Source organism: Guillardia theta (assembly GCF_000315625.1).
Source record: "Guillardia theta CCMP2712 unplaced genomic scaffold GUITHscaffold_76, whole genome shotgun sequence".
In the NCBI taxonomy this organism is placed as follows: domain Eukaryota; class Cryptophyceae; order Pyrenomonadales; family Geminigeraceae; genus Guillardia; species Guillardia theta.
In genome coordinates this window covers 22,635-39,510 of record NW_005434598.1, presented here as the reverse complement: position 1 = coordinate 39,510, position 16,876 = coordinate 22,635, and the positions used below count along the sequence as shown (strand labels likewise).

Genomic DNA, 16,876 nt, shown 5'->3' with positions numbered 1-16,876 from the left:
TCGAGCCTGATGACAAGGCAAAGCAAAGTGTGCGAAGAGATTTAGTGACTTCGATGCAGGACATACGGCAAGAGCCCTACAACCTTCCTGCTGGCTTCGTCTGGTGCACCTGTGACGTGTTCGATGAAACAATCATGCGAGACGTGTACACGCTCTTGAACGAGGTCACTCGCCTCGTTCATCTTTTGTCTTCTCTAAGTCCTCAGGATTCTTATTTGTTTCACCCTCTGACATGAAAGTTGCTTGCAGAACTATGTTGAAGACGATGACAACATGTTCCGGTTCGATTACTCCGTTCCCTTCCTGCGCTGGGCACTCACTCCTCCTCACTACAAGGTGCGTATACCTACTGGCTATGCGCGCGTTTCCTCATACAACTACCAATCCTTCATGCTTATCTTCCTTGTCCCATCAGTCCACCTGCTCTTCATGACACCCGACCGCCTTGCTTTCCCGCATCTGTCTCTGCTAACTTCGTGTGAAGGCTGAGTGGCATGTTGGTGTCCGCACAGAAAAGTCTGGAAAGCTTGTGGGGTTTATTACAGGTTTCGATTTGAATTTTATGTTTGTTCGTGATGGTCGATGAAGGCATACCCGCCACAATGAGGGCATGGGACCAGGTAAGAGCAAGAGAGGACGATGAATCCGATCTTGATAACTCGAATTCTCTTCTCTTCAGCCATTCTCGTCGGTGGAGATCAACTTTCTTTGTGTACACAAGAAGCTTCGCTCGAAGCGCCTCGCACCCGTCCTGATCAAGGAGGTCAATGTGGCTGTATCACAGGCTGGCTTGTCTCACATTCAACGCCAGGTGACTCGGAGGGTCAACTGTGCTGGAATTTTCCAGGCAGTCTACACAGCTGGAGCTGTGCTGCCCACTCCGGTTGCGAGCTGTCGGTACGACGACCTGTAAGAGGCTGCAGGAGGGAGTGACGAGCGTCTAGATACTGGCATCGATCTCTTAACCCGAAGAAACTCATTGAGGTTCCCGCGCCTCCTGAGCTTCATGGGTTGGTGTCGGGTGAAGGCTGAAGCTGTCGGATAGGTTGGCTTCTCCCGGCTGCAACCTCGGATGACGATGGCAAGAACACTGAAGCTTTACAAACTCCCCGAAGAGATTCAACTCCAAGGTGAAGCACTCAATGCTGTAGCAAGGATGGTGATTCAGGGGTGCAGGTCTCAGACCCATCCAGAAGCAAGACGTCCCTAGCGTCTGTCGGCTACTCACGGCGCATCTCAACAAGTTCAAGGTCTAGAGCCCATCTATGCACAACAAGATCGTGACGAGGATACTGCAGCTTGCCAGTCTCTTCACTGAGGCGGAGGTGGAGCACTGGTTCTTGACCCAGGAGGGAGTTGTCTACTGTTACGTCAAAGAAGATCCAGCTACCCGAGGTTGGAACCTGTTGCTGTCTGCGCTCCCTAGGGGTTCCTCTGAAATAGGTTTGATTCTCTCAGAGATCTCGGACATGCTGAGCTTCTACGTGCTACCTTCTACCATCATCGGAAACAAGCAGGTGAAGCTCTGCTGTGATCGCCGCTTCATCACTCGCAGCCTCCCCTACAGTATCCGACGCTGAAGGCGGCTTATTCTTTCTACAACGTCGCGACTTCAGTTCCTTTTGTGCAGGTCTGGTTGAGCTTCCATTGTCGACTCATCTAACGGGATGGCAGTTGATGTCGGAAGCTCTCATCATCGCCAAGCAGCTTGACTTTGATGTGTTCAACGCCTTGAACATCCTCGACAACGACGAGGAGATTCTCAAGGAGGTTGACTCATCCTGACTTGTCTGCGTCTGACTGTCTCTCCTCAGCTCAAGTTCGGAATCGGCGATGGCCGCCTGCAGTATTATCTCTATAACTGGCGCTGCAAGGTACTCTACGGCTACTCCAGGTCTTGCGACTGACATGGCTCGAAGGACATGCAGCCGTCTGATGTTGGTCTGGTTCTCTTGTGACCTTGTGCTCTTTGTTCCCCTCCCATCCCTCGCGCTCCTGTGCCAACCAGCCACTTGCTGCCTCTGAGGGTTCAAATCTTTACTCGGGAAAGGTATAAACGAAAACTTACATCCAAACAAACTGGTGGGAGTGAGCAAGGTGCATTACGGTAGATCAGCTCAAACGCTCTCAAGCAGCGGTCGTATCATCCAGAACTTTCATCCCTGATAAGCGCAAGCGCGTACATCCTGCCCAGCCGTTGCTAACGGCCAAGTGATAAACGGAATCCTGTAGTCAACGTCAGGGGCCACACAAGAAATTTAAGCGCCGTCAGACCTCAGAGACAGGAAGATCTTCGAATGCTTGACAAATCTACCATTTGGTCAGCACAGCAAGCACTGGACATGTGGCAAACCTCTTCGCCATCCAGCAAGTAAGTAAGCGAAGCTTTCTCGCAGTCACAGAGTAGTCCGATTCTCTGTCACGGAAATCGGTCAGAGCTTTGCAATCTATTAAAAACACTAGAATGACTTCTCACCTGCCCCGCTGTGAAAGCTGGGAGCTGATCTGATACTGAACCTTTGATGTACGAAGGATGAAACTTTCCAGTAGTGCCACCCCATATTCCCCATCCGACAGCAGACAAGGACAGGTTCAAGTCAGGTATCTCTTCCTCTTTCGCTGACTTCGGCAACTGAACAAGCCCTACCCAGCTTCCACGACCAGTTTCTTCGCAGTCAAGCTCCCATAGAACCTTTTTCCCGACACAAAGATGGCTTTTACCACCAATACCACAACCCTCTTTAGATATCATTGTTCCTGAACCAGATATGACGGCTGTACCGTCCTCAAGCAGTGTCACGTTCTTTCCAGCAGTCAATGCGTCCCAAAAATTGGCCGCAAAGGCGCTCGTGACATCGCTGCCTCCCCTCTACTGTAAATGAAAATCAGGAACTCTTATCATGAACTTTCAGAAGGACCTCGGCGATGAATTTGGCAATCTTGCTTGCCAAATCGTGCTTGTCCCCCACTCCATCAAACTCATGAGTGATGCCCTTTCGCTAGAAGTGAACGAAACAAACTCACAGGTCGTGTACACACCTTGTAATATCCCTTGATCGCATCGACATTCTTCTTGTATTGTTCAATACGCTTTACCATGGCCTCTTCAGTGTCGTCGGACCTGTGCACTAGCCATCACCTTCCTTGTGCTCGCTAGCACAGTCCTCACCGGTGAACAAGGCGAGCCAAGACCTCGGGGTCATTGGGAGGAGGGTTGAATTTCATGTGATAGATCTTTCCAGTGACAGGATCAGTCCTCCTGCCGACACATCTTGAAGCGGGAGTGTGAGTCCAGTTACTTTCCACCACATCCTTTCACCTCTCGATCAGGACGTTGTCTGGCACGTTGAGCAACACGAACTTGTCGGCCTTGATCCCCGCCTTCTCCATAGCATCAGCCTGCACTCCTGACATACATGTCGGTCAGCCCCGCCAACAACAAACGGAGCTTCACCAGTGCGGGGAAAACCATCAAGAAGCCATCCCTTGTCCTTGCAATCTTGCTCAGCAAGCCTGTCCTTGACAATGCCGATAATCACGTCATCGGGAACCAGAGCTCCTTTGTCCATGAATCCCTTCGCCATCTTTCCCAGCTCGGTTCCAGCTTGCACTTGAGCACGGAGAGCATCCCCCGTAGAGATGTGCACAACTCCGAACTTCTCGACGATGTATTCGCACTGGGTTCCTTTGCCCGACGCTGGGGCACCAGAGATGATGATCCTTGGTGCAGCCATGGCCAAAGTGCTCGAACTGCCTCCCCTCAGACGAAGACTCTTGGATGAGCATGAATCTGGGAACTTGGACTGATCCTGCAATCACGTCCAATCACAAACATTCCATCCCGAAGGCAATAGGAAAAAGGGGGTCGCAAGGAGGCTGGAGGGCTGAGAGCGAGACGGGAGGGGCTTGCGGGCGGGGAAGGAGGAGGCACCTTTCGTAGTTCAAGTATGTTGCTCAAGCTTGTCGATCCTACGCTGATGAAGCCTGAGGCCATCGCGATCGACGCCATAAACAGCGCTAGGGTTAGCGCCATTGTACCGCCTCTCCTCTGCCTGCACGAAGGGGGTACAGGTATTTTTGTAGGTTTCATTGACTCCACGGGTGGCTTTCATAAAAAGGGAAAACAGGGGGTACACATAGAGAAGGGTGACTACCCCTACCCCTGCCCCTACCCACACTGTACGGATCTCACTTGCTGTCCGACTCGGCGTTGCTTTTGATACCCCGTCACGTAGGCCTCCCAACAACCCCCTTCGATCACCCCACTAAGAGAGGTAAATAGTGGGGGTACTCCTCTGGTTCGTGTAGTCGAAGAGGACAGCACCGACACTAGGGTGGGTAGTCCAATAAGGGGTGGGTACTGGTAGTACTGGTCCTGTACAGAAGCCTCCATAGGAATAGGGTTCTTATTGTTTGATGCCTGGGTGGGGTAAGGAGGATAGGGTAGGGTGGGGTTCGCTTGCTAGGAATTCGGGCCCGCCTCCCTACTTTGAAGTTGGCGGGAATGGTAGGACGATGGAAACCGAGGCGAGTTGGAGGTGAGGCAGAGAGGGGAAGAGAGAGGGCGAGATGAGTAGAGAACAGAATAGCAGAGGACAGCAGACAAGGATTGCACACCATGAGCTGAGAGAGTGAAGAAGAGCCACAGAGTGCTGGTGCGTTGTGTGAAACGCGAGATCGTGGCATTGCCTTGCAAACTGATCTGCTCCGGGCAAACTGAGTAAGAGATTGAAGGTACCTATCCTTGACGGCAGATAAACTTCATCATTGCAAGACTTCAAGAGAAGTTCAGAGTGAGAGTCCAACATACGACGAGATGATGCGGAACGAAGAAAGACCGCTCCTGTCGTTGTGGACACTGCTTCAGTTCTTATTTCTTCTGATTGTCTTCTCGATCATCACAAGCGCTATTCTCTTGGTCCCCAAAGTGTGCGAAGAGGAACTCTCGAAGATGATGCACTCTGCACACAATGATGAGTGGGAGCAAACGCAGCAATGCATGATGAAGGTGGTACAGGACATGAAAAGAAAGACAGATTCGACTTTGGACATCCTTTTTATTAATGTGAAGCATGCATCGCTCTTTTGGAATCACGTTGTCTTTCTTATTGACTTGATGTGTGTTCACATATTCTTGCTGGTCGCCGTGGCTTGCAAGACGTACTTCAGCGCATTCCAACTTGTTTCATCATCGCTCGCTCTTGTGACCAGCAAACTATCCGAACAAAATTATCGTGGGCTCATGGAAGGCATTAAGGTGCTTATGATTAGAATAGGGTGGATCGTGCACAACCTTGGAGCTCTGATCAGAGCTACGTTTGAATGTGCTGTCACAGATGAATGCATACTCACGCACAGCAGCGACTCTCAAGATATGCCTGAGCTGGTTGCGTTGGTGCAAAGACATCTTCCTACCTTTCGAGAGACGATACATGACTTTTGGACTCTAAGTATGGACAACTCAACCGCCACAGTTGCTTTCAAGCTCGTCACTGGGATGTACCTCACTTACATAACTGTTCGTCTGATCAAGAGATTGTGTGTGTTGTGTTTTTGTTTTTCCTGCAATGTGCTGTTCGTGATGATCGGCATGCAGCCACCTTTCTTAAAACGGGATACTGTAGAAGAGCGTCTGGATGAATCGCTGGATATTTCGAACATCTCAGGCAACAGTGAAAGTGTAGAGGGAGCGAATGGGGAGGAAGACGGGGAGAAGGGAGAACAGAACGGAGATGAACAAGAGGAAAACATGCTTGAGGAGACGAAGAAAGACATGGAGACCCAAACATGTGAAAGTTCGGATGTCGATCTTCCTGTTGACTGGCATGTCGACAAACTTGACAAAGACGCTGTTGAACCTGGTGGGAATGAGGAAGCAAGAGGGGGGGAGAGAGCTTCGGCGTGTCGACTCTCTTGCAACGGGTCGGGGACAGCGGATTATGAGATAGAGGCGTGTGACGATCGACGTTCTAAGTGCGTCGCGCTCGAGGTCATGGGCTCGTACTTGCAACAGGGAAGGGACGCGGCGGTTGGGAGGAAGCGCGTGTATGATAAGGAGGAGCGAAAGGTTCTTCACTGTTCACTTGTGATACGCTCAGAATGACTCACTCTGCTCTCAGGAAGCTGAGAAGGACGCGAGAACAGCTGGGCTCGTGGTGCTCTTGCTGCTCGCCCTGTCCTCTCTCTCCATCATCGCCCTCTTACTCGTCGCTCTCACCCGCGAGCTCATGACCGCAGGCAGGCACAGGTTGTCGGGCTTGGCTTAGGAGGGAGACTCGCGCTCAGCTCTATCTCGTCACGCTCCTCGGCAGGGGCTTGAGGGGAAGACGGGCGGTGGCGCCAGGAAGGTATGCTCTCTGAGGAGAAGGAACAGCAGGCGAGCTGAACAGGAGCATGTGCTCCCCCTCGTCCTGCCGCAGCTCCAGCGCTGAGCCTCCTCTGCGAGAGACCCTCTCTTCCTCGTCGTGCATGCTTCTGTAGTCTAGTGATATCCCTTCAATCTGGTGGAAGGAAAGCTTTCCGTCGGATTCCAGCATCTCAACCTCCTTCGCCTCGAGGGCTTCGAGCTCATCCCCTACTCGCCTCGTCCCCGAAGACATCCTCATCTCCTGAGAACCTGCCCTCTCCTCCTCCTCCGCGCCCTCCCAAGGACTCTCTCTCCTGTACAGCTTCAAAATCTCTCCGCTCCTCTTCCGCTGCCTCTCAGAGCCCATGAGGCGACGGAGGGAGGTCAACGGCTCCTCCGTTCCGCCTGTCCGATGCTCCACAAGTTCTCGTTGCGAGCGGCTGAGCTGTCCCTCCAGCTGAAGCACTAGACTAGCCAGCAGCAGGGGCAGGTGGCGATCGACCTCCTTGCTGGCGCACTTGTACAAGACTAGAGCAACGAGCAACGAGAGCAGAAGAACACACACGGCTGCATGCACGTGCTGAAAGAGGAGGGACAACCCCTGCGACCCAGTGCCCGAAGCCTCTCGTGGCTGCAGCTTGCTCGTTCCTGTCTGAGAGACTTTCAGAGGCAGATCAGGACGGAGGGATTGGGGAGGGGAGGAGGAAAGGTGAGGGAGGAGCAGGCAGAGGAAGCAGGGAGGGGGAGGGAGGAGGAGAGGAGGTGAAAGATCCTACCCATAGGAGCGAGATCAATCCGGTATCAAGACGGGCAGAGGCGAAGTCGTTGTCAAGGATCAGACCTTTCTGATTCAGTAATGCTGCCACTGCAAAGGAAACGGAGGCCATGGAGTAGAGCAGAGCGAGTGCCATCAGGTCCTCCGCGACGAGCCGGTAGATCGTCCATAGCAGATGCATGACCGGGCGGCAGGGGACAAGCGAGTTGAGGAAGACAAAGAGAGCAAAGACTGAAGCCAAGGCCCAGCAGTCGAGCTCCCTCGCCGGCATCTGCGTCAGGCGGAAGGCGAAAGCGAGGTAGACGCAGCAGAGGAGCGCAAAGTGGAGGAGGAGCTGAAAAGTGTCGAAGAGCGCGATGAGGTGCCGCCCAAGCTTTCCGAACCGAAACATGATGAAGTTGTAGATCCTCAGGGGACACCAGCAGAGCACAAGACAGTGAAGAATCACCGACGTGTAGCGACCTGCGTCGTCTCTCCCCTTCACCTTGATGAAGTTGTCCCAGTACTGCGACCAGGTCTGCACTCCTATCCCTGATTCCAGGGCGGGCGAGGTGACGACGGTGCCAACACGAAGAACGATGAGGGAGACGAGGGAGGCGAGGAAGGCGAGGTGCGGCAAGAGCATGGTGGTGATGTATCGCCTCCTCCCAAACTTCTGCCACTTGTCAGTGATGACGAAATCCAAGAGCTCATGCTGGGCCAATGTGGAATGTTCCAGCTCCACAGCAAGCTCAACGGCACTCTTCCACCTCGGGTGCGAATGGCAACGAGACGAGGAGGAAAGAAAAGTGTCAATCTGCTCCAGGGAAGTTGCGAAGCTGGGCGAGAGGTCCGAGCAGATCTGACGGGAAGTGAAGCACTGCGAGGCGAGCAAGTCAAACATGCCCCCGTTGTTGGTCGCCACCGAGAGGGTCAAGGGAGTGAGACCCTCCAGGTTGCAAACGCTTAACGAGGATGCGGCCCCATGCCGGAGCAGCCAATGAACAGCCTCCAGCTGGTTGTGGAGAACCGCCTTATGCAGAGCCGTGTCTCCAAGACCGTCCTGCATGTTGATGATGAAGTCTCCATCAAAGGTCATCAGCGGTGAGCGCAAGGCTGCACAGATCTTCTCCTGCTTCGACCTGATCCTCGCCTTCTCTTGCCTCGACAAAGAGCGAAAGTGCTCGAGGATCTTGTCGCAGACTGCAACGTTATTTGTAGCAGCAGCAAGACTGAGAGGATACTCTCCCAAGTCATAAGCTGACCACCTGTTGCTCCTGCGCGCGGAAGCGCAGCTCCTCCTGTCCTTGCCCATGAGGAGGTCGACCACCTTGTCTGTGAGAGAGAGGGTCGGAAGAGGGCGCGAAAGCCCATCCACAGGAGACACGAGCGACGACACGTGGGCAGCACGAAAGTGACTGCCGATGACTCGAGCAGAGATGTCAGCCTTCCTTTGCAGAAGAACTTCTACTGCCTCTGTTTCACGACGGAGGATCGCAAGATGCAGCAAAGTGCAGCCTGTCAAGAGACCACCATCATCCTCCAGCTCGACGTGCCGAACATCTTGAAGGTCTGAACCGCAGGGATCGTTGACGACATCGTCGTCTGCATCTAGATCGCTGAGCAGCTTCATTCCGATTTCAGGCCGAGTTGACATGATGACTCGATGTATCAGCGAGTCTCCGGTCGGAAGCCTCTTTTTCCTCTTTGCCAAGCTCAACACTCGCTGCCACCCTTGTGGTGCAACATCACCTCCAGGACTTGCAACGTGAAGTTGAGAAAAGACATCCGAACCAAGATCAAGTTCGAGCATGGACAAGTTGAACTGGCGTACCACACCCAACCTTTCGCCTGCCTTTCCTTCGCCTTGTAGAGATGTGTTCAACAAACTCTCAAGGTGAGACCTAGAGCGATCCTCAGCTTCCAACCCCTCATTTAATGTAATTCCTTTCATTCTTGAATGAGCGACTGAGTTGAATGCACTTCCGTTTGAAGTCATTCACAGCCTTCTGACAAGATCGTACCTCTCAGTCTGCTTTCAGGTGTACTATGATCTCAGTACGACTTCAATCACTTTCTAGTATACTTTCCTTCTCCTCTCCTTGCCTCGCTTCACCTCGCCCGGCCTCTTCGCAGTCAACTGCACTGTTCGCTCTCGTCAAATTCAACTGCCATCATCTGCATTGAATATAAACGGACAGTCCGGGCAATCAGGCAGCAGGCACTGTGACACGGGCCGGGCTGAGTTCCGGGTGCCGCGGCGGCGGCCGCGGGCCGGGCCCGGCAATTCGAGTCATGCCGCACTGCAGTGCCGGGCCACACAGTCTGGCGGACTCCGGTCGGCCCGGAATCGGCCGCCGGCGGCACCGGGTCACTCTCCGACCGCGGCGATCCGGGCCCCGATGATCGGGGCGGCCCCGCTCAGAGGGCCTGCCGGTCCGGCGGTCTCATGCCGGGCGGCGGCGAGGCCGCGCGGCTGGCAGCCCCGCGTTGACCGATCGGACAGTCACGGCCTGTCACGGTGTGAAGCCGTGACGGTGACTGATTGCCTACAGCCGCCGTGACTGAGCCCACAGCACTGAGCCAGTGACCGTCTGTGACTACCCGGGCCGGCGGCGAGACCGAGTCAGCCTGGGCAGGGGTGATTCAGGCTTGGACCGCCGGTCTATTGAAGCCATCGTCGTCACTAGTTACTAGTAGTAGAATATGAGTGAGGTCCAATCATCACTCTTCGTTAACACTGAACAAGTGAGCGATTCTTCGGAAGTTTATCCTCTCCGTCGAAGCCACTTTGTTTTATATGTAAGTCCTAACCTTTCCCACTCGAACTGAGAAGAACACGCAATACGCATAAACGTTCTGGTTCTCAACTCCCTGTCTACTTCTTTCCAGCAAGAGTTAAAGAGAGCCAATCAAGTCCTTCGGTCAGACCCTCCCCTTTGGTGGCGGATGTCTGCGACAGGAGATCAAACGGCGACAGTCAAGCAAGGACAGGTACCTGAAAGATGGACCATTCACGGTTCTTAATCCCCGCCAACCCCAAAGCTTCGCTGATCTGATGAGACGTGAGGCCCAACAGATTCAGTTGTCAGAATGACCTGAGCTGCACTCATTGCACCAGGAAGGTCCTGCTTGTTTGCGAAGACACACAAAGCTGCATCCTGATATGATGAATATATGATAAGCGCTACAAAACAAGAATAGAAGATAAATGTGTGGCGATAGCTTTACCTTCAACTCATCTTCATCCAGCATTGCTAGAAGTTCGTCTTTACAAATATTGATTCGCTCTTGATCAGCACTGGAACGGATCGAAGGGTAAAGGGCACAGACACAACGAAAGAAAGATAAACGACCTGTCAACAACGTAGATAATCGCATTTGTGTTTGGATAATAGCATCTCCAGTATGGACGAATACTTGATTGTCCACCTGGAAACGATTTCGCAAGAAATTCGAAAATGTCATGATCCTCAAATTCATCAAACAATTTGGGATCTCAGACCTAAATCCCATACTTGGAATTTGATATTCTTGTAAGTCACAGTCTCCACATTAAATCCAATCGCTGAGTTAAAAAAAGATGATCACAACAAGACTCTTTCACGATGTTATAATTACTTGGAATTGTAGTCACCACTTCCCCTTGATGCCTGTTTTAGTGCAAACGAACTGAGAACAATTTCTATCAGAACGAAAGCACTTACAATCTGTAGAGAATGGTAGTTTTGCCAGCATTGTCAAGTCCAAGAATCAGGATGCGGACTTCTTTGTTGCCGAGTATCCGACCAAAAATCTTCGACAAGAATATTCCCATTATTGGCGACGATGGACTTTAGTCAATTGATTCTGCTTCTGAGCTACTCTTTGCACTGATTCACGGAGCTTGAATTTCCGGGAAAGTTGACTGCTACTTCACGAATCTCACACTTTGCGTCTGATTTCTTGTCTGGCATAAACTATTCGGTAGCAAGCATGCAAATGGATCAACTGCGATCAGAAAGCAATGAGTCAGATCCCCAAGAAAAAAACATTATAACAGGGTTTAGGTTACTGAAACGAGAAGAGTTATAAATCAATCATTTGATCTATGCCACATTGTTGTAAAAATCTCCGTCGTCTTGGGATTAATGATTTTGCCATTCTTTCAGAAGTAATTTTCATGGGCTGCGAATGTGGTGTCTGCAAGGAAACGAGTATTTGCCCTTAGATAAACCCCAGCCTCACTATTCTAAATATAGTTTTGCTAATTGTCTCAGCTTCTTCTTCTCAGTGTTGATGAGAACTTCTATTCTAAATCGGAGATCCCATTTGCTTTCCAACCAAGTAGTGACATTTTTGTTATTCTATGCTTCCCGTGCTTTTAACATTGACTTTGACCTGAGTGCTGATACTCTCTAAGTGAGATCATAGCAGCTGGACGTTTGAGGGTTTCCTTCACTTGCTCCTCCGTCTTTCCCGTCTCCTCATCCTCCTTCCTCGCTCCCTGTCGCGCCATCGCATCCGCAGAACTCTCCAGATCACCAACCCTACCCACCCCTCTATCACACCCCATCAGGCCTTCGATTTATATAATAACCCCCTCAGATTATTGTGGACCCCCGAATGATTCGCCCGCCCCACCCTTGTCGCAGACCTCCTCCCACCACTACCCGCATTAGACTACCCGCATCTAACAATCATCCCTGGATCGTCCCCCATGATTGAAGTGCATCTGGAAAAATAGACCCCTACCCCACTAATGACAAAATGACCCCTACCTCGACAAACATCCATAACAAATATACCCTACCCGCCTTTGGTCAACAACCCCACCCGGACCCCACCATTGGAAGTCCCCTACACTTCACTTCATCACCCACCCCACCCACCCAAACCAAGGCATATCCACCCCTGTAGCTTTGACTACCCCTTCGTCCACTGCTACCTCTGATCCCGTCGCGCCATCTAGCGATAACCGCTACTACCCCTACCCCCACAAGGTATGTCAAACATACCCCCTATGCTAACACATTCTTGCATGGATGCAAGCTCACCTCGGCGAGAGTTTACAGAAAATGGTGAGGAAAAGGAAGAGACGGCTTGAGGAAGAAGCGGAAGAAGAGGTAGAAGACAAGGGTCCGAGTACGCGTACAGCGAGAACTATCCGTCTCACTAGTCATGAGAACCACAGATCGCATTCACAATTGACCATCTTTGAGAACGTGGGAAGTTGTGGGTAAGTGCCTCTCCCCGGCAGTCCCTTCCACGAAGGTTTGTTGATACCATGCTAGTCCAGCCGGGAGAGTCTGGGATGCTGCCATCATTCTATCTGAATACATTCTCAATCATTTTGGCGAACATGGGATGAAAGGAATGCGGGTGATTGAACTTGGATCAGGTTTGTCGATGCATTTTCTCGATTCGGAGGTGGCGAGGGGAGGGCGATGCGGGGGCTGGTGAGTTTATTTCTGTCGTTTCAAGGTACCGGTTTGGTCGGAATCCTTTGCGCAAAGCTGGGGGCGAGTGTCGTTCTGACAGATAAATGTTTCGCTTTGCCTCTCATGCAAGCAAACGCAATGGAGAATGCTGCAGATTCTGTGAGAGTCTCAAATGCCTCTGTGCGCCCTGACGTGTCATAGATGGCTCGGGGTGACATAACAGTTCAGGAATTGTTGTGGGGGCAGAAACTGTCCAAGAGCCTTTTGCGAGATAGAATGAATTTGATTGGTGAAAGTTGATTTCTTCCATTACGCTGTTACAATCTTTGTGATTTCTACAGTTGCAAGTGACGTGGTGGGATGTGGAGATGAGGCGCTTTTCCCTCCCTTGCTGAAAACTCTACGACAGCTTTGCAGTCCGGAGACAACTATTCTCATGGCGTACAAGCCGAGGGCTAGATTCGAACGGATGTTCTTCGACAGTGTTCTGGAGAGCTTTTGTGTTTCGAGGGTATGGAACAGATTGTTGCCTAGTGACTGCTACACGGAAACGTTTTCAGCACCTGTTGATGTTTTCGAGATTCGATTACGAACTGAAAAAAGTTCAAGAGAAGGTCAGCCTCTTCCTTGCTCTGCTGCGGTATGATGATTCTCGGATTAGAAGGAGCAAACTTCGATTTCAGAACTTCGTATCCAGATGCCATCTTCGAAGAATGATCTTTGTGCCGAAATTTGAAGTTGCCGTTTCCAAATAATGTGATTGCGATCTGGAGTCTTCAGCCAGCCCCTGATTGCAAGACAGCAACACTTGACGTGGATGAAATCGAAGCTTTGTTAAGTCTTGGTGAAAAACAAATGCGAGAAGGCACAGGAGCATATGAAGTAACGACGTTGCTTTATGCCCCGTATACACAGTATTGAACCCTCCAATTATACTTACGAGCGTTGTAAAATTTGTATTTTCCTCCTGTCCAAATATACAAGCTGAAGAGAGTTATCAATGACGATTGAACATATCTTTGAAATACCTTATCTTGCCGTCTTCTGATGCGGCTGACCACGCTCCACCTCCTGCTGTCTTATCTACCGGGTGATCACCCCTCAGATTGGTGATGACGTAGTGGACTTTCTTGAAGCCACAAACCCCGATGTCCACTTCCTTGGAAATGAATTGAGACCCTGCTGGTTTCCAACCAGACGGACTTAAATATGTTCTTCAGCCGTCTAATCCAACAAAACGCAAAATACCTGGACACATCACAGCATATTTGACCGTTATTCGTGTACACTCCTTGGTCGCCATCTCCTTTCAAAAGCCTTGGGGCAGTGCCTTCGGATTGTTCAGATAAACGCACCCCTTTCATAAATGAAATCACATGGAAATCCAGCCCCGGCATCTTTCATCTCGTCTTCATCCATTTCTTTCACTCCGCACCAGTTTATCTGCCAATTGTTGGCTCTGGCGTTTGAAGCTCGGAATAGTGGAGCTCCTGGCATACTATGGAGGTAAACTCTGAATTTTGAGTTGGTGCTTGAATAGATTGCTTGTGCGCCCACGGCCTGTGATTGAATATCACAAGCAAATATTAAAAGACTATTCAATCAAAACCTCGACAGCACATTTGCCATAACCTCTCAATTCATTGCCACACGACGTGTCAGTGAGAGATGTAAAATAAGACGGATTTCCTCCCTTCCAGCCACAGCTAAATCATGGAGTCGTCAGAATGCCCTACATCGGACGACAAAGATTGACAACCAAATATAGAACACTTACCCGCTTGTGTCAACATCTGCGATAATGCTCTGCGAGTCGATATTGGTGAACTGGCCTGCTTTCGAACTCCCGCAACACACGCTGTATGTGATTGGCTTTTTATGCGCCTTTGGAAAGCCATAGCCGCACCATCTTGTTGAGACATTGCACCGTCAGTGCTATCTAGATGAAGACAAGATTGCCTACCGAAGCTCCCACTTGTTCCCCCTGATCGTTGAATCGTCGATAGGTATGATAGTGTTTATGTAGACTCGGAATCGAGCAGGATTCACAAAATCCTCCTTTGCATTGACGATATTCATGTGGGAATATGATTCGTAATGATACCCAGTTCCTGTTGAGTATTCACTTCATGTTGCTCATATTGACAGACATCTTTTTAAATTCACCATGCAAAGTCGTGAAGAACTGTGGTTGACCCTGAAAGTCACACTTGCTCACATCGACATCGACGTAGTGCTCTCTGTTTGAAGCACCTGAGGAAGATGTTCGAGTCAAAATAATATTCTATCGCAGGAACGATTGCATACCCCTTTGAAATGCAGTTGTCGATCCACAGCACAAGTCTTTTCCAAGGGTCGATTCAATTCCGCACAAACTTTTGCCATTTCGTCCAGGGGGGCCGGGGGGCCCGGGGGGGCCGTTCTTACCAGTCTGCCCTTGTTGGCCTTGAGGACCTTTGGGGCCTCTCAATCCCTGTACGGTGCTTCAGTTACAGGTGCTCAGCGATGTGAGCAAGTCGTCAGACCTCGGTCCCGTCGCTCCCTGGAGGTCCAGGTGGACCAGGTGGACCAGCCGGGCCTCTATCGCCACCATCACTTGTTCTTGAGCCTGTTAAAACCTATCTTGAGTCGAAAGCAAGCAGGGTGGTGTAACTTGTCAACCTTCCTCCCCAGGAGCACCTGGCTTGCCCGGTACACCTGGATCACCACTCTTTCCTAGATCTCCTTCTGGACCACGTTCGCCTTCTCTTCCCATCCGGCCAGGGAGGCCAGGAGGTCCTCGTTCTCCCTTGCAAGTGCATGAGTGTGAGATCATCGTGATCCTTTCCCATGATCATTTACCTGCTCGCCAGTTGGTCCATGCGGTCCCTTGTCTCCATCCACTCCTTTTGGACCCTTGATCCCCTCAATACCCGGCTTGCCTCGGTCTCCTCTTTCCCCTGTATATCCTCGTGGCCCTCGTGGTCCCTTGAGATTCGAAGGTCAGGACCGTCCTTTCTGCTGGCACACGTCACCGGAAAGCCTTTTGGCCCAGGGTATCCCATGGGACCGGGGGATCCTCGAACCCCAATCTGTCCAGCCTGCGAGCTCACCATCACACGCACACACGCATATGAATGGCAGGCTCGGATCAAAGATAGCAAACCTGTATATCGATGCGAACACGCCTGTGTTTTTTGGCCTCTTTTTCAATTTTCTTGAGTGTTATCATCTCTTTTGATAACATTTTGGATACACTCATAGCCTTGAAATGTATTTCAGTACTTGCAATCAGCGTAGCCCATGTTGAATACCATGTCTTCCGGCGTTCCGGAGTCCATCGACAAATATTCTTGATCCCCAACCTGGTATAGTGAGAGCTTGTCCGAATTGCTGTGTAATGTACTCGGTTGAGAAACCTTCGGAGTGGTTAAAAATTATGCCGGAGCCGGGACAAACGATTTGAAAGTACCTTCAATGAGATCAAGAATACGCTGCTAGCCAACATCAACAAAAGACTTGCTGATATCCATCGCGTTCTTGACTCGCTTCTGTTGGGAAGAAGTGCACCTTTTCGTCCCATGACATGTCATATCCTCTCAGACAATACAACGAGCAATATCATGCAAATAGCTGTTCACAACATCTTGTTCTAACAGAGCAAAGCGATTGACCTTGTAACTTCGCTCACCTGCCATCAGCGGCTTCTCCTCTCCCGCAGTGGCCATAAAAGGCAAATGACTCTTCGCTCGATGGGAATCGAGTAAAAACATTCTTGTATACAAGTAGCGGTAGCTACATGACGTACCTGCAATGTTTTACAATACTTATAATACATAATGTAATATGGTACAAATTTATATCACTATTGGCAGGCTGGTACTGGAATTTTAATACGATGCGGAATCGCGGGGCACTGGCCCAGTGGGCCGTACAGGAGATGATTCAAGTTTTAACTTAATTTTGAGTAAAGCCTTGGAATTTTAATCAGCCAGTCATTCAGAGTCTGGCCCGGACGTCCGAATCACATTGAATGACTCAGTGAACCATGAAGTTGCGGCCCCGCCGACTCTCCGCCGACGCCTGAGGCTCAGCTCACTCAAGTGCCCGGCCGTCGCCACTTCACAGTACCGGCCCGGTAAGCTCGCCGCATATGAACCGTCACTTGTCCTCAGCAGCAACTCAGTCACCTGACCCCGGCCCGGTACCGACCATCGGACCCGGCCAGGTACGGTCCGAGGGCCCGGGCCGGCGGCGGCGGCGCGGCCGGGCGGCCCGGAAAAAAGCCCACCTCACTGAATTGCTAGACAGTGTTCAAGCAGGTTCAAGGCAGGACTGCCGTACTAGGCTTGGATGCTCGCGCTATGCGGTTGAGAG

The 16,876-nt window shown here is 51.0% G+C and overlaps 8 protein-coding genes across 8 annotated transcripts; 3 read left to right on the top strand and 5 right to left on the bottom strand.

Annotated features, from left to right (window-relative positions):
- Positions 1–53: 53 nt before the first annotated feature.
- On the top strand, positions 54–2,072 carry GUITHDRAFT_89110 (hypothetical protein; the record flags this gene model as incomplete). The annotated part of the gene is made up of 15 exons (XM_005826231.1): positions 54–164; positions 250–336; positions 485–545; positions 589–620; positions 680–763; positions 812–893; positions 938–984; positions 1,046–1,130; positions 1,177–1,250; positions 1,299–1,395; positions 1,459–1,517; positions 1,568–1,630; positions 1,675–1,770; positions 1,815–1,874; positions 1,920–2,072. The coding sequence occupies 15 exons, from the start codon at positions 54–56 to the stop codon at positions 1,956–1,958; spliced, it is 1,077 nt and encodes a 358-aa protein (XP_005826288.1). The 3' UTR covers positions 1,959–2,072.
- On the bottom strand, positions 2,041–2,872 carry GUITHDRAFT_154448 (hypothetical protein). Its single transcript, XM_005826230.1, has 4 exons — positions 2,477–2,872; positions 2,354–2,416; positions 2,275–2,310; positions 2,041–2,226 (listed from the first exon to the last, which is right to left on the bottom strand). Exons 1-4 carry the CDS (start codon positions 2,750–2,752, stop codon positions 2,128–2,130), a joined length of 474 nt encoding a protein of 157 aa, XP_005826287.1. The 5' UTR covers positions 2,753–2,872; the 3' UTR covers positions 2,041–2,127.
- Positions 2,873–2,940: 68 nt separating this feature from the next.
- GUITHDRAFT_154447 (hypothetical protein) lies at positions 2,941–4,050 on the bottom strand. The gene is made up of 6 exons (XM_005826229.1): positions 3,932–4,050; positions 3,455–3,809; positions 3,320–3,407; positions 3,170–3,271; positions 3,040–3,120; positions 2,941–2,993 (listed from the first exon to the last, which is right to left on the bottom strand). The coding sequence occupies exons 1-5, from the start codon at positions 4,031–4,033 to the stop codon at positions 3,093–3,095; spliced, it is 675 nt and encodes a 224-aa protein (XP_005826286.1). The 5' UTR covers positions 4,034–4,050; the 3' UTR covers positions 2,941–2,993; positions 3,040–3,092.
- A 766-nt stretch (positions 4,051–4,816) lies between these two features.
- GUITHDRAFT_114508 (hypothetical protein) lies at positions 4,817–6,266 on the top strand (the record flags this gene model as incomplete). Its single annotated transcript, XM_005826228.1, has 2 exons — positions 4,817–6,067; positions 6,120–6,266. 2 exons carry the CDS (start codon positions 4,817–4,819, stop codon positions 6,264–6,266), a joined length of 1,398 nt encoding a protein of 465 aa, XP_005826285.1.
- Positions 6,267–6,287: 21 nt separating this feature from the next.
- GUITHDRAFT_143519 (hypothetical protein) lies at positions 6,288–9,054 on the bottom strand (the record flags this gene model as incomplete). The annotated part of the gene is made up of 2 exons (XM_005826227.1): positions 6,288–6,998; positions 7,123–9,054. The coding sequence occupies 2 exons, from the start codon at positions 9,052–9,054 to the stop codon at positions 6,288–6,290; spliced, it is 2,643 nt and encodes an 880-aa protein (XP_005826284.1).
- A 922-nt stretch (positions 9,055–9,976) lies between these two features.
- GUITHDRAFT_154446 (hypothetical protein) lies at positions 9,977–10,986 on the bottom strand (the record flags this gene model as incomplete). The annotated part of the gene is made up of 8 exons (XM_005826226.1): positions 10,808–10,986; positions 10,722–10,753; positions 10,606–10,668; positions 10,457–10,532; positions 10,332–10,401; positions 10,199–10,261; positions 10,099–10,155; positions 9,977–10,053 (listed from the first exon to the last, which is right to left on the bottom strand). The coding sequence occupies exons 1-8, from the start codon at positions 10,915–10,917 to the stop codon at positions 9,979–9,981; spliced, it is 546 nt and encodes a 181-aa protein (XP_005826283.1). The 5' UTR covers positions 10,918–10,986.
- Positions 10,987–12,651: 1,665 nt separating this feature from the next.
- Positions 12,652–13,463, top strand: GUITHDRAFT_154445 (hypothetical protein). Its single transcript, XM_005826225.1, has 4 exons — positions 12,652–12,679; positions 12,722–12,809; positions 12,862–13,134; positions 13,182–13,463. Exons 1-4 carry the CDS (start codon positions 12,659–12,661, stop codon positions 13,235–13,237), a joined length of 438 nt encoding a protein of 145 aa, XP_005826282.1. The 5' UTR covers positions 12,652–12,658; the 3' UTR covers positions 13,238–13,463.
- Positions 13,464–15,235: 1,772 nt separating this feature from the next.
- On the bottom strand, positions 15,236–15,816 carry GUITHDRAFT_114505 (hypothetical protein; the record flags this gene model as incomplete). The annotated part of the gene is made up of 4 exons (XM_005826224.1): positions 15,236–15,308; positions 15,362–15,487; positions 15,535–15,600; positions 15,785–15,816. The coding sequence occupies 4 exons, from the start codon at positions 15,814–15,816 to the stop codon at positions 15,236–15,238; spliced, it is 297 nt and encodes a 98-aa protein (XP_005826281.1).
- Between the last annotated feature and the right edge of the window lie 1,060 nt (positions 15,817–16,876).